Source organism: Varanus komodoensis, unplaced genomic scaffold (genome assembly GCF_004798865.1).
Source record: "Varanus komodoensis strain SLA01 unplaced genomic scaffold, ASM479886v1 scaffold5, whole genome shotgun sequence".
Classification (NCBI taxonomy): Eukaryota; Metazoa; Chordata; class Lepidosauria; order Squamata; family Varanidae; genus Varanus; species Varanus komodoensis.
Window position 1 is genome coordinate 4,016,440 of NW_025336087.1, and position 16,403 is coordinate 4,032,842.

Consider the following 16,403-nt stretch of genomic DNA (forward strand, 5'->3'; position numbering starts at 1 on the left):
AACTAAGTCAAGCAGGAGGAGTTCGCCTCACAACTGAATGATCATATGTCTTTAATTACAGGACTGCAAAATCAAACCAGGTCTCTGCTTTTATAAGAACTGTGCATCTACCACAATGTATAAAATACATGGAGTTATTCATAATCATGGTAGCAACAAAAACAGAAAGTATAGCAGAACGTAGTAAGAGTATCAACCAAGTAATGAAAATGAAGTCCTCCGAAGTGGCTCAGACACAAGTCCTATAAATAGTGCTCAATTGTCAGAATGTCAAAAGATGCAGCGTCCCAGGGATCTGAGTCACACCCAGGGAAGTGATAAGCTCAGTCAGAGCTAAAAATGAGAGGCTACCTCAGCGGATAAATTAGTTTTTAAGTGGGTGTATAACTGGAAAGGGTGCATTGTCCCAGTCAGAGCTCTGTTCTTTTGCCACTGAAAAAAATAAACGAGCAAGTTTTGAACATTATTTCAGCAATGGAAGGAGTAGTGATACGACACTGGGTGGAAACACCAGTACGTTATCAGGAATATTTTGCAAATCTAGATTTGGAAGCATGCAAATTAAATCACTCTCTCTACGCCTTACCAGGCCCAGCCAAGGCTGCAGCAGCAAGGAACATGCATACAGCCAAGAGTACAGCTGAAACAGAGCAGAACAGCACAGAGGAAGAAAAGCCTACATTTCAAGTCTTATTAGATGTTGTGCAGTTCCGTCCTGAAGATGTTATCATTCAAACCTTTGAAGGCTGGCTCCTGATCAAAGCTCAGCATGGACCCAGGATGGATGAACATGGCTTTATAACCAGAAGATTTACTAGACAATACAAATTGCCAGATGGAATCGAAACAAAAGATCTGACTGCTCTCTTCTGCCATGATGGCATTTTGGTTATTGAAACTAAGACCCTTGGCAGGAAATGAATTATAGACCTGGTGAGACAATATTGTTCCTACCGTAACTTGAACAATCTTTACTGTGGTGCTGTGCATGTAGAATTGTGGCTCCAGTGAAGATAAAGGCAAGCTTTTGCATATTTTTCTCAGTGTTGATTGTTTGATGTGAAAGACAAAATTTTCTAACAGCTGCATATATACAGGCATGCTTTCTCTTAGCAAAACTATCAGACAGAACAAAGAAACGGCTTGAAAAGATGTGCAAGAAGGAAATAGAAGAATGCATGAAAGAAACAGGACAGAAATGGGAGGTTGTATTTAAAAACTTAAGGCACTTGTACTCAAGAGATAGAGGCTGAAGACTGGCCTGCAGTTATTACTGAAATGCAATTTTCATGCTTAACGCTGCTGTATTTATTCACACTGTGGCCAAGATCCAAAGAAATAATTTCTGTGCAAGTAAACCAAGTACACAGTTAGAGCTTCTGTGAAGTTTGCCCTACAGCAGTTCCTACTCCTGAAGAGGCAAGTCACTTTTTAAACTGAACAATGGCTTCATGGTCCCAAATATATCAGTATATTGCATAGCTGTATGACAAGATCTATTGTATCTAACAATTGGTCCTCAAAGTTTTTTCCCCCTCCAACAAAGATTTGCTACATGTGTTATTCAAATACTTCAGCATTCTACTTTTGGGAGAACAGCAGCTGTTTAAGCAGGACTGCCTCCTTTCAAGTGTAGTTAAGATATGTATGACCACTGTGCTATATATAGCAAAGGAATTCAGGGGGGAAATTGCCAAGCTAAATACAGGTTCTCATTATGGACACCTGCCATTTGGACACATGAAAAGATAGAATATTACTGCAGCTAAGTTATGGTTAAATGGTGAATAAAACATTTTAAAGCATTATTCTATCTAAATAAGGCTTCTGTTTTCTAGTAGGAGCTTTAAACATGTCCTTGATTCATTTTTTGTTTTTAATACAGTTATAGGACCTGGTCCAGGAATGTCGATGCTAAAGAATGCCTTCCGCCCCCTCCCGCCAGCTATAGTCTCTGTCAGAGAACCTACTGGAGGGACTGAAAGAGCAGAGAACTACCTAAACTGAATTCCAGAGCCTGTATCCACTCCTCTATGAGGTGTATCATTTCATCAGGGACATTAAGTTGAGGTACACTTGAATGAACCTTGCTTGCAACCTGATTGCTGGGTTGACATTCTCTTATCTGCCTCTAATACCCCCAGGAGGAGAATACATAGATAAGCACCTCTTTTGCTAGGTATCATCAGCTGGATCAGGTCAATCCTAGCTTTAATTTGCAGTTTGCCCCAAATCCACTCTGGCTGCATTGCCAGTTCCCCTTATACACGCATGCAGTGCTCAAGGTGCATGCCTAGGATGGCAACCAAGCAGCTGGAATCCTGCAAGTAAGAAAAAAATAGGCAAAACAACTTGGAGTGTTAGAGCAAAAGAAAAAAGAAAAAAATCAGCCTGTAGGTGAAAAGATTTTCCCTCTCAACTCCAATCACTTCTCGGCTTTAAATTCCTTGCTTCAAAAGCTACTTTGCTTTTTAAAAAGTAGTGCCAGGTCACATGTAGGTTTCAGGACACTTTTACATGTATTATTTGCCCATTCAAATATTTGATATCAGTACATCAGATTAAATATTCTTGAGAAAAGCAGAAAAATCAATATCTGGAAATATGGCTCTGGAGTTTGTTCAGGATAAAACTATGACACACAAGTAATTTAAAATTTCTCTTTTGTTATTATAGAAGCAATAGTTAAATTATAAGCAGTATCACTTTACTGACAAATTATTGTAACATCTTACTGGTTATTTTTTCCTGCTGATTCGATTATTGTCCTACTGTTCTACTGACTTGTTGTTCCTCTTATATGATTATCCCCAACATTTATTACAGTTTTGGAATTAATATTAGCTTTATCTCAAAGTATCTTATCAGATACTTGCAAATGGATTTCTGAGAACTGCTCTATGCAAGAGTGTACTTGTGTGCGCAGGCACATATGAATGCTACATGCAATACATTTCTAACATAATGAGAAGTAGTTATGAGAGATATTCAAAAACCTAATACTGTTCATAAACTGATCTGTAAACAAGTTATGAGTGTCATGCTACTGCATGAAGAAGAATAGTTTAAGGCTTGGCACAGTGATATCGCCTTGAAAGTGTGCATGCGTGTTTGCTTTCAACTGCTTGGGCTACGAATAAATTGCCACACAGATTTTATGAACTGAGGTGCTGAGGAGTCAAGCAGCAGTACCAGGACTTTGTAATTAGCAGGTTACTGACATGCTTGCCACCTCCTCTTAGAATTGCTTAGCTGTAATCTTCACAGCAGCCTTGGAGGAAATCAATTTTTCCAAAAACAATGTGTTGCTTCTTGTAATGCAAAGTATTTTGAAGTAGCTTAGTCTTGAACAGGCCATTAAGGCCCATTAGCATTTACAAATGATCTGCTTCTGGTGGTGATAAAACTGGTAGAAGTGGTTTGTTGATATGAATCAATGCAGCAGCTGTCTGAATCTTTGCATTCTCTTTTGGGGAGCTGCTATGGGGGCTGTCATGATGAGTGCCTGCACTTCCGACACTTGCCAGGGCTTATAAAACAATACTGGGCATCCAAAAGATGCAATTCTATGTGTGTTTACACAGGAAAAAGGTCCTGCAATTCCCACCACTGGGAGTGCAAGTTGTAGGCCTTTTTTTCAGTCTAAATATGCATAGTATTACACAGTGAGTTACCTGGATAAGCCAGCACAAAAACTGCTCCGGCTTGGATGGAGTGTTGAACTGCAACTTGAGACAGCAAGATCCTAGTTCCCTCTTGCCATGAAACTCACTGAGTGACTTTGGGCTAGTCACTGACTCTCAGCCTAACCTACTGCATAGGGTTGTTGTGAGGTTGAAAGAGAGAGGAGGGGGGGGGGAGGATCATGTGGGCCACCTTGGGCTCTTAGGGGAACAGATGAACTAAAACTACAACAAAGGAAATAAATAATAAGGTTATTTCACCAAGCGATACTGCACAGATTGGCAAGAGGTAGGAAGTTTTCTATTCTAATGAGCTTCACATTTCCCAAAAGCATCATCTTGCAACTACAACCAACCTTAAAAAAAATCAAATCTCATTGTGCAGCCAGATTAGATGGCAGAAACCGTAAACAGAAAAACTGTTTATGAGATGCTTCTATTCACTACAAAGAAAATTACATAGCTTCCATTGTGAATTGCAAGATTTGGACAGAGTATTTAGCTTAATTAAAGACCCAGTAGTCATTTGCTCTTTAGAAGGCCAGATAGTGAAGATTAAACTCAAATACTTTGGCCACCTAATGAGAAGGAAGGACTCCCTGGAGAAGAGTCTAATGCTGGGAACAATAGATGGCAAAAGAAGAAGGGAACAGCAGAGGATGAGGTGGCTAGATGGAGTCACTGAAGCAGTCGGCGTGAGCTTGAGTGGACTCCGGGGGATGGTGGAGGACAGGAAGGCCTGGAGGAATGTTGTCCATGGGGTTGCGATGGGTCGGACATGACTTCGCGACTAACAACAACAACAAGTCATTTGTAAGCAAAAAGAGGACCTCTCCTATATGAAAAGGAGTTCCTGTTCCGACAACTCTTTCAGCAAGGTTATTTTAGAGAATATACGGACAGAGAATCAGAATGGGATACAAGGAAAAACTGTATTTGGGCTTTCTAATGTCCATACAGAGGGAGGTGGGGAGGTTCTTTTGCGCATAAATCATGAATACTTGCGAGAGTGGATAAAAAATAAAAAAAATTTCATATTGGATTTTTTATTTAAATTGGATGTTTAAAATTTAAATTGTATTTTTTTTAGATAAAATGCGTTTACAGGGGATGATAGTTTTCTATTTAAGATACATAATAGTCCAAAGGTTATTCATCATGAAATAAGGATTTGTTTTAATGATGTAGTGCGGGGCTCTATATTACTCCAATGTTTAAATTTTTTGGTAAATGATATCACAGATGCTTGGTTCTCAAAACTGTGAATTTGTGTCTGCACAGATCACATGCCTCTTCTTCACAGCAAAAACATTGTTGCACTGCAAAATTAAACATGAGTTGAGAAAAAGACCTTAATCCCATTGTTCCTTTGCAAATCTGTGTAACAAAATCAACCCCTTACCTATTAAGTGCTAAGTTTCAAAAATTCAATAAATAGAAGAAAATTGTTGGGAGTAGGTCTGCACAAGAAGGTAAGTGTGAGGAAGGAGGGCGAGCAGTAAAAATGAAAGTGAAACCTTTTGAGCAGAACACTGCACAAGTCTTTGGATCTTTTTGTGATTGGCCTGATGTTTCTCTTATTATTCCTTAACTGGACTAATGACTAGTGATTTAAATCGTTTTTTAAAATCCTGCTTTAAATCCATTTGATTTAAATAAATCCACCCTGTCCAGGACAATGCAGGTTCATGCTTCTCTAAATCTAACACAAACATCTCAAACACGCTGGCAAAGATACAACCATAGGTAGTCATGACAAAAAAAAGTTTTTTACCCTTTTTACTTCCAACTGATGCACGAAGCTAGCTCACCAATCAATTGAAGTCTAATAAAATAAATTAATGCAAAACTTAAGTATTTTTATTTTATTTTAATGTATTGTTAAGCTTATATTCTGCATTATTAGCCTGAGGACTCTCTAAGCAGATTATTCCAGTGAATGGATTCTACATTTTGAAGTAAAAGATGCCTTTATTCAGATAATTAAGGGAGTCAAGACAAATCTCTCCAGTTATTTACAGGTCTGGTCCATGGGACAAAAGGTTGGTGTCATCTAAAAAATTCACATATTAATCTGACTAGCACAGAAGAGGAAGCTCCTTTTAACAATTGATAAATATGTCATACTTTGGCTTGCAAGTTTTTAAATTACAAACAAAAATTTTATGATAGTTTCACTGCAATACTATCTTCTTTAAAAAAAAGAAAAAGAAAAAAGAATCACCTTCCTGTTTGAGGAAAAATGGCTGCTCTCAGTTTCACAGAGAAGCTGATCAATGCAGTTTGTAATGGTTACTGCGACACAGAAGAAAGAATTTGTGTAATAGAATTTGTGTCTATTTCTATAGTTGCTATAGAGTGTTTCAGGACATGATCCTACGCAAGTTAAGACGGAAAAAAGCCTCCCACTTCCAGCATGCCCTAGAATGTGCAAAGAATTTGCATCCTTAGAGGCAAGGGAAAGATAAATATTTTAAAGTAATACAATACAATACAATGCAATGCAATGCAGCACTTTATTGTAGAAGTGCTTTTCTGAAAATTGAATTGTTTTTCCACTGTGTTTTATCAGCAAAAAGAGTAAGAGATTTGTTTTGGGGAAAAGGAATGCTGTAAAGAAATAACCATATAAAATTGACATTAAGAGGATTTTTCCAGCCCCAGTCACCATTAGATGTAATACAGGGACATATAATGAGTCAATGTATTCAAAAATGCATTCCGTAGAATATTCCCTAGTTAATAATAGTGATGACAAATCCCACCCTGCCCCAGTTCAGTTGTGCTCAACAAACTACACCACAGCAACTAAAAAATATATCAGTTAATTCTGATCTAAATTCCAAGTCAGTTCAGACACACTACTGCATTGCTGATGACATCCTTAGGATAACAATGTTAGAATCTCTTCCCCATTTCCACCACCTCCCAACTCTCCTATCTGGAATTGGCAAAGAAGCTACTACTACAATAGGATGACTTGTGATGACTTATGGTGATCTCATTAGATACCCTAGGAAAACCACATTTCTGGGTGCTCTGGATCTGGCTATACTGCAGTAGCAACTTGACAAGCAGCAAAGAGCCATATCCTGGCTGCAGCAGCAGTCAGGTATAGGTGAGTGGGTATGCAAGGTGAGAGCTCTTTGGCCTAGACTACCATATAAACTTGAAATAAACAATTTGGAGATTAACTGGTTTGGACTGAGGGAATACTTGCTATGGATTATGAGCCTGTCTGTTCTCTTACATACATACTGTAATGGGGGGCAGGGGGACGGCAGGATTGGGAGTGTCAGGAAAGCTAAGAATAATGCTACAAAGAGACTGGATTTTCTCACTAGGCTGGTCTCCTAGCAGGGTCACCAAAATGGAATGGTGAAAGTGGAGACACCAGACTATGATCCATCTACCTGCTGAAGGGGTCATGGTCACATCAGCAGAAAATGGTGATGAGGGAGGACAAACCCCTGAAGGCAGCTACTGGGTGGAGGATCTTTCACAGAGGCCACTCAAGCTACTCTGGTTAGCACAGCACATAAGGCAGCAATGGTAGACCACTTCTGTATTTTCTTACCTTGTAAACTAGCAGGAAAAAAGAGATAGTTCCTGAAGATGAGACTCCCAGGTTGGAAGACACTCAATCAGCTACTGAGGAAGAACAAGGGACAAGTATGACTAGCGCTGTTCCTAATGATCCAACAAGATCAAAGCCAAAAAGAAGTCTAGCAGCTGACATGCACAAAGGAAGTGAAAGGAAAGTGATGTTCACAACACATACACTCAGAGCATGGAATGTGAGAAGTGTGAATCAAAGCAAACTGGAAACTGTAAAGCAAGACATTTCAATGTATTTTATCATGTTGTAAGCCGCCCCGAGGTTTTGACAAGGGGCGGCATAGAAATGTAATAATAATAATAATAATAATAATAATAATAATAATAATAGTTAAGCATCATAGTACTTGGTGTGAGCAAACCGAAGTGGACCAGAATGGGACATTTTCAGTCAGACAAACACAAAGTGTTTTCTTTAGAAATGAAAAATTCAAAACATATGGAGTAGCTCTATTACTGAGGCAAGCTGTAGCACAGTAAGGAGCTATAATGCAAAGTCTGACTGAATAATACCAATCAGAATTAGTGGAAAACCTATCAATATAACCATCATTCAAGTCTACGCTCCAACAACAGATGCTAATGAAGAAGAAACTGAAAACTTTTATGCAAGTGTCCAAGAAGAAACTGATAACACACTAAACAAGACATACTAATAACCATTGCATATAGAAAACAAAGCAGAATGAAATGTTGTGGGAAAATTTGACCTAAGGGTTAGAAACAAAGTGAGAAAATGACTCAGAGAATTCTGTGGTGCCAACCATCTGTTCATTGCAAACTACAGGCAAAAATACAATTCCTCTAGCCAAAAAAAAAAGTCCTAGATGGATGATGGAAGAAATATAGGCAGTCCCCAAGTTATGAATGCTTGAGTTACAAACAACCCATACTTATGAACAAACTGCCATAAAGCCTATTGATTTTAAAAAATTACTGTAAAACATTGTCATCACCATAGAGAGCAAGGAAGTGAAAGGGTAGAGAGGGAGGTCTCCAAAGCAAGCCTTCCTGCCCCGCCAATCCAAAGAGGGTAATTGCGCCAGCATTTTCTTACTGCAAAGAGCACTGGTGAGTTTGGGCAGGGGAGGAGTTACAGATATTTGTGGTTTTTCCACTTTCAGGGGGATCCAGTGCTCCTAACCCCCACAAATGTGGAAGGCCTGCTATGCATGATCTGACTTACATACAAATTCGACTTAAATATGATTTTCCATTTTCTCAGGATTGAAACTTGTTCATAACCTCAGGACTACCTGTATTCACAATTGCTAAGGGCAGAGAAGGTGCGGGGGGAGCAAAAGTTGACAGAAATAGTTTGAGAATCCTGCTGTAACTTTTCAGTGACCAATACATAAGGATAAAAAGAACTATTCAATAACCAGTTTAGAGAAATGGAAGAGAACAAGAAAGGAAAAACAAGAAACCTATTCCAGAAGATCCAAGAAATCAAAGGGAAATTCACACCTAGACAAACAGGGGAACTTACAATCTGACCAGGATAAGATAAAGACAAGCTAGAAACAGAGTACAAAGAATTACACAGAAGAGATGAAAAGGTAACAGACTCTTTTGAAGAGGAATCCTGCAATACTAGAAAGTGAAGTGTAACTGTACTGAAAGCACTTAGAAAAAAGAAAGCATATTGAGTAGATAAGGTACCAATATAACTATTCCAAGTTTCAGAGTCCAGATCCTATTAAGAATATGTCAAGAAATATGGAAAGCAAAACTATGGCCTAAAGACTGGAAAAGTTCAGGGAAGGAAAAAAAGGAATCCCTGAAAAAAGAGATGTTGAGGAGTTCCACAACCACAGGACCATCCATGCAGGCAAAGTGATGCTCAAGGTTTTGAAACAAAGAATTTTACCATATACAGTGAGAGAAATGGCTGATGTTCAAGCTGTATTCTGTGTACACACACACACACTACTAGAGTACACCAAAGAATTTCAGAAGATTGGTCTATGCTTTATAGCCTACAGCAAAGCTTTGATTGTGTGTATCAGGAGAAGTTATGGATGGTTCTAAAAGAAATGGATGTTTCTCAGCATTTTATTGTTCTGATGTATAGCTCTGTTGTGGGTGAAAAGCTACTTTCAGGACAGAATATAGAGAAACAGAATGGTTTCCTTAGGCTAAGACATCAAACAAGGGGGTATTTTATTTCCCTATCTGTTGAATCTATATGCAGAATGTATCATTGGGAAAGCTGGATTAGGATCAGAGGAAGAAAGTGAAAACTGGCAGAAGAGATATCAATAATTTACAATATGAAGATGGTGTCAACATATTACTGGCAGAAATCAACAATGAATTTAAATGACTCCTGATGAAAGTGAAAGAAGAAAGTGCAAAAGCAGGACTAAAGCTGAACATTGGGAGGGAAAATCATGAATACTGAAGAATTAGAGAACTTCATTGTCAACAGTGAAGAAATGGAAATTGTCTAAGATCTTTGCATTCCTTGGCTGATCATCAATTCAAATGAAGACTGCAACCAAAAAAGTTAGAAGACTGATACTTGGAAGGGCAGCAATGAAGTAACTAGAAAAGCTCATCAAGTGTAAGGAAATTTCACTGGAGACAGAGGCCAAGAGCATCTGCACTTTTGTCTTCCTAATCACAATGTGTGGGTGTGAAAGCTGCACAGTGAAGAAAGCTGACAGGAATAAAATGGATGTATTTGAAACCTGGTGCTGGAGGAGAGCTTTACAGACACCCTGACCTGACAAAAAAAGATGAGTGGTGGGGGGAGTCCTACATCAAATCAAGCCATAACTTTCTCTGGAAGCAAAGATGAAGAAACTCTAGTTGTCTTACTTCAGGCACATGTAGAAATAATAACTATAGCAACAGTTACTGAAAGGGTGAAGTCCAGATTTTAACAACACCTATAATTTTTAAAAGAATTGTATTTAAAAGTATCTTCAGAAATCTGCTTGCCACACATTTGTTTTTTCCTATAATACTAGAATTGTAACATATACTTAGTAGTTAAGAGTCCAAGTTTCATTGCAATTATCAGGAAGAATGTTGTTTCAAAAAGTGCTTAGCAGGATTTGGCTAAATAACCACTTGAATAGCACTTTGTAACACTAGCATCAAACGCAATTACACAAGTAGACCTGAACATCACAAGCAGGCTAACCTTGAAGAGCAGCCCTGAGCTCTCTCGGTGAGGACAAGCGTGCTGGCTTTAGCACCTTGCCAGCTTTGCCTCGACCTTTCCACCCAGCTCCCTTGTCATCCTTTCAGCCTCTCTCTCCTGGCTGACACTGAGTCTGGGTGGTTCAGTCCCGCTGAGAGGAGTGCCAGGGAGCCCAGTTCTGTGCAGAGGCCTGCCTGAAGACTGCCTGCTGCGGACTTGATTGGTAACATCTGCCAGTCTGACACGGAGCAGCAATGTCCCAGCCGCAACAGCCCCAAAGGGCGGATGCCAAAGGAGCTCACCTTTGGGGGCAGTGCAAGGGCAAGCTCTCCCTTGAACAGTGCTGTTATTCTCAGTGCCTGGAGGGAGGGGGTCACAGGCTCTGTGTATGTGCAGTGAAGGATGGGGACGGGACCGAGGGGGGGTTCTGATGGAGGGGCAATCAATGTAGTGATGGATAGGGAGAGATATGGCATTGGGTGGAGAGCTAGTCAGGAAAGGGGAATGTGGCCCTGGCAATTAACAACGGTGCCATGTGCCAGCCCTGCTCCCAAGAGCAGTTTCTGCGCTTGTCTTATCAGCCTGCCCTCTGCTCTCCAGATGCTGCTTTTAAATGCCAGATCAGTGCACAGTAAGACCCCCTCACCCATGACTTAACAGTGGATGAGGTGGACGATTTGGCATGCATAACTAAGAAATGGGTGGGTGAACAGGGGGAGTTGGTCTCTCCCACCTTTGTCCACCTGGTTACTTGGTATGGCATCAAGGTAGACTGGAAGGCCAGGGAGCGGGGTTGCTGTGGTCTATAGAAACTCTCCCTCCCTCCCTCTTTCTCCTCACCATCTAATCCAGTGTTTGCATCCTGTGCTGGGCCAGTGGGGCAGACTGGGAATTCTGCTGGGGTACCACCCACCCCGTGACCCAACTGTCTCCCTACCTAAGCTGACACAGGTTGTCTCAGCTGCGATGCCGAGGTTCCCCAGGCTGCTGGACTTGGGAGATGACAACATCCAGGCTGAGGGAGAACTGTCTGGAGAAGCTCAGGACATCAAGACGCCATGACAACCATGGGGCTATCCCAACACATTATTGACCCAATGCATGAGCAGGGCACACTCTGGATTTGTGTTTTTCCAGCCAGACAGGGGGATGGTGACACCAACTTTACTATCCTTTTGGTGCCAAGTAGACTGTCCTCTACTGAAGGGAATTCATTTGGTTTACTGGAGGCTGCTAGGTTTTTTGAACAGGTATTAAGATGTTTTTCTAGTTATTAGATTTTTAATATGATTTAAATTTGGTTTAAAATTTTGTATTGTAAATTTTCATGAAGTTTAATGTGTTTTAATATGGTGTATTTTAGATTGCATTTTAACATGCTGTTGTGAACTGCACCAGACAGTTTTGGCTGTTGGAAGGTATAGAAATTAAATAAATAAACAAGTAGACAAACCTTATACACCACAATAAAACCTTTCTGCTTTATCTGAATTATTGGTAAACTCTGTCCTAGAAAATCTATATTATGAAAAATACCAACATACTTCTACTTCTTCACTCAAGCTCTCCTTAGCTCAAAGCCAAAATACTGCACATGATATCAATTCCCAACAGAAATCAGTTTTCCAAGTCTGAAATATTATCTGCAGAACTCATTTGTCTAGTTTCCAGGGTGATGTTCTATTATCATTCTTCCAAAATTCTAAAACATATGTCAAGAACTAAACAAGTCATCACCCACAACATATATTGAAAACTGGGAATGTATATTATACAAGTAAAAGTATACTTTTCATTATAATTTATAACAAATTTAGGAATTCTTGGGCAGTGCTAGCAGCCAAACCAAGGTTGCAAAATCATGTTCATACATGACTATATATAACATGACTATATATAATACAGGTACTGGAAGCAAAACATATTTCTTCATTAGTGTCATTACTTCATCCTTAGACAATTCAAGGGGTGAACAGAGAGCTTTCAGATTTCTGGGTTGTATCCAGTGTTAGTCCTATTTAAGAACAGATTAATTGAAATTAATGGGATTCAAGACAGACTATCAGTGGATACAACCCCATCCCCTACAGACCAAATTACACCACAAATTACTTATGTGGTGTGAGCCTTTCAAAAACAGCAAACTGCAACTATATTGCTCACATCGTTGTCTGGGGGATTTATCCCTTTCCTCCCTTGCATGGCCTCAGTGACTATTCCTTCTTGAAAACTGGTATTTGCATTTGGAGGAAATCCTAATTTTCTCTGTAGAACTCTCCCTGTTTCTTGTGGCAAGCCACAGCTGAACAGAGAATGAGCTTTTTATCCACAATGTAAAATCCAAATAGAAATAGAATAAAAAGTCAAGCTAGAACAGCCTTCCCTGACTTGGCCCCCTCCAGACATTTTGAACTGCAACTCCCAGCATACATGAAGAACTGTTAACTGATGAAAGTTAAAATCCAAAATATCTGGAGTGCACCAGATTGAGGAAAGCTGGGCTAGACGCTCTTTCCTTGAACAAGAAGGTGGAATTATGTAAATATCAGTTTACCATCATTTCATCCTGTACCACTTTAGCACTACAAATACAAGGCGGTATCTGAATCTGTGAAGTTTTGCATATCTTGCTTCTTTATCTAGCACATGCAACATCACCAACATTTTTCACACAAAAAATACAGTTCAGGATAAATAAAAAACTAACTAAATCCAGCATAATCATGCATTTCATGTTTCATTGCACATCCCAAACCAAGTTCTGTTCCAAGACATAGATCATATAAATTTTCTGGGAAATTAATATATTTCAGCATTCTTTTTCCTTGGTTGTGGATTACGTTTTATGTTAGCACCACAGCAGATATAGATTCCCAGCTCTTTTCAGTCTGACAGACTTATTTCTAAAATATTTGGTGCCCCCTAGTGTCATTACTGTATATAGAATTTCTTGAATTCTGTAGGAAATGCTGCTAAAATTAGTGATAGGTTGAACAAAATTAAATGACAAATTCTTTCAATAATATTCTAAATTTATTTTTTATCATGGAAGTTTAAGTTATATTTTTAAAGCAGCCTTAATTAGAATGGGAAAACATCAACAAAATATTAGATTATTACAAAATGGTAATAGAAATGTCTGATATTGTTTTTTTAGAGATGTATGGGTTTTATTTTTATTTATTTTCATATTTATAAACCACCCCATTCCCATAGGTTTAATAAAAGCTGTGACCTGGGAGCTGTGTGAAATTTCGGAGTTATTGTCTGTTCTACCTGTTCCAGGCAGGTAAACAAAATTTTTCAAGCCAGAGAAACCCTAGTCCTACATTATTTTTTATTAATTTTATGTATTAGATTTCTATCCTACCTTTTTCCTTATGAAGAACTCAAAGCAGCTGACATCATTCTCCTGCTGCTGCTTTCAATCTTATCCCCACAACAACAACCCTGTGTGGTAGGTTAGGCTGAGAGTCTGACTGGCCCAAAGTTGGTTTGCCATCATGTGTTTTGGAATGCTGGACTGGATGAATCTTTGGTCTGATCCAGCACGGCTTTTCTTATGCTCTTATGCTGTGATCTTTCAACATCACAGATGCCTGATGGAGAAGCTATACGTATGGTAGTAAGCAAGTAAATGTATCACTGGACCAAGCTAGCCAACTTTATTCATGTCTTCAGCCCTCACAAGATTATTTTTCAATAACCAGATGGGGTGGGGTGGGTGCAACAGATCAGGACCATAGTTGCTTTTGCAGGGCAGGCTTTATAACAATTTGCTTCTGCCATGGTCCTGATAGGAATCAGGGATGAAATATACACCTGCTCTTTACAATGGAATAAAAGTTCCCACTGATGCCAATGGGAACTTTCCTCTCCTTGTAAACTGCGGGGAAAGGGGTACAGGTCATGACCACAGCTGGGGCGGGGGGAGCATTAAACTCTTTCAGCCCTCTTTGCCTTTGCTCTCCCCAGCTATTTATCAACCATGCAAGGGCTAAAGATGAGAATAATGCTATTCATGTTGTGTCTGGGTTGGTCTCAAGGATGGCTATGCAAATCAGATGCATTTCTTATCTGTTCACAATGTCCTTAATATCTGCAACAAACATTTAAGAGCACTTCTTTATTTGTGCTTTCAGGAAAGTGATTTGAATACTTCATTGCTAAAACCAAATCCAATCAACCTTTTATGGTATCATCTTGATATCATTCCCTCTACTACAGAAATTCAGAGATGATTGCCAATGCTTATATAGCCAAAAGGACACCATCCATTTACAAGACAGAAGTTTGAACAGGCTTGGAAACCGCCAAAATTTTCAGAAGTACAAAATCACTTTAAGAAGAAAAGCTATCCTAAAGAATACTCCAAAACTGTCTATTTAGTACTGAACAACGTGACCTGCTGCTGTGGGAGTGGAGGAACGGAGGAAGGATGAAAAACCAGGCAGGAAGAGAATGGAACAAAACGCTCCATGCTACAACATTTTGTTGCAGGTTCTACTTGTACTGTCCTGTTTTTCATTGCTGTGACACTTGTCTTCCTCCACAGATTCTACCTACTTTTTTCTTATCCTGACTTGTGAGGCAATCAGCATGGTCTTTCTGCATCTACTGAAAGTGGACAGGGGTGGAGGAGCAGATCTCATCTGGAGTTAGATAACTGTGTCCAGCTTCAAAGTGTTTTTCCAAGCAATCCTATGGTCTCTCCCTGGGACATACTTTCCTAGGACTGATCTCTAAATTACAAATCCATCACAAAGACTAGTTATACTGTTCAAATTACTGAAATTCCAGCCTGGATATGTTTCCCTTCCATTTAACTTTCCTTTTGCAATTTGAAGCGGGCTATCAGTAGAGATCAGAAGAAATGGAGTAGTCTTCATAGCCAATAAAGAGTAGGAAAAGCAGTACTGGGATTCAACATCACAATAGTCCAAGTCTAGGCCCCAACCACTGGTGCTGAAGAGGCTGAAGTTGACCAGTTCTATAAAGGCCTACAGCACCTTCTAGAATTAACACCCCAAAATGATGTCCTTATCATCATGGGGGATTGGAATGCTAAAGTAGGATGCCAAAAGATAACTGGAATAACAGGCAAGTTTGGCCTTGGAGTACAAAATGAAGCAGGGCACAGGCTGGTAGAATTTTGTCAAGAGGATACGATGGTCATAGCAAACACTCTTTTCCAACAACCCAGGAGACGACTCTACACATGGACATCACCAGATGGTCAACACAGAAATCAGATTGACTGTGTGCTCTGCAGCCAATGATGGAGAAGCTCTATACAGTCAGTAAAAACTAGACCAGAAGCTGACTGTGGCCCTGATCATGAGCTTGTTGTTGCAAAATTTAGGCTTAAATTGAAGAAAGTAGGGAAAAGCACTAGGCCATTCAGGTATGACCTAAATCATATCCCTGATGAATATACAGTAGAGGTGACAAATAGATTTAAGGAATTAGATCTGATAGACAGAGTGCCTGAAGAACTATGGACGGAAGTTCGCAACATTGTACAAGAGGCAGCAACTAAAACCATCCCAAAGAAATGCAAGAAAGCAAAATGGCTGACTGAAGAAGCTTTACAAATAGCTGAAGAAAGAAGGAAAGCAAAAGGCAAGGGAGAAAGAGAAAGATACACCCAATTGAATGCAGAATTCCAAAGAATAGCTAGAAGAGATAAGAATGCCTTCTTAAATGAACAGTGCAAAGAAATAGAAGAAAACAATAGAATAGGGAAGACCAGAGATCTCTTCAAGAAAATTGGAGATATGAAGGGAACGTTTCATGCAAAGATGGGCATGATAAAGGACCAAAATGGCAGGGACCTAACAGAGGCAGAATAGATTAAGAAGAGGTGGCAAGATTACACAGAAGAACTATACAAGAAAGAGCTTGACATCCCTGATAACCACGATGGGGTGGTCACTGACCTCGAGCCAGAC

The 16,403-nt window shown here is 39.5% G+C and overlaps 1 protein-coding gene across 3 annotated transcripts; it reads left to right on the top strand.

Annotated features, from left to right (window-relative positions):
• Window positions 1–370: 370 nt before the first annotated feature.
• Window positions 371–15,420, top strand: HSPB3 (heat shock protein family B (small) member 3). Of its 3 annotated transcripts, XR_006416287.1 has the most exons (3): window positions 371–1,019; window positions 1,886–2,070; window positions 14,595–15,420. XR_006416287.1 is itself a non-coding variant. In XM_044446308.1 (1 exon), exon 1 carries the CDS (start codon window positions 475–477, stop codon window positions 919–921), a length of 447 nt encoding a protein of 148 aa, XP_044302243.1. In that variant the 5' UTR covers window positions 371–474; the 3' UTR covers window positions 922–1,808. The 3 variants fall into 3 exon arrangements, 1 of the variants encoding a protein (XP_044302243.1); XR_006416288.1 differs by lacking the exon at window positions 1,886–2,070; XM_044446308.1 differs by lacking the exons at window positions 1,886–2,070; window positions 14,595–15,420 and having other exon boundaries at window positions 371–1,808.
• The last annotated feature ends 983 nt before the right edge of the window (window positions 15,421–16,403 follow it).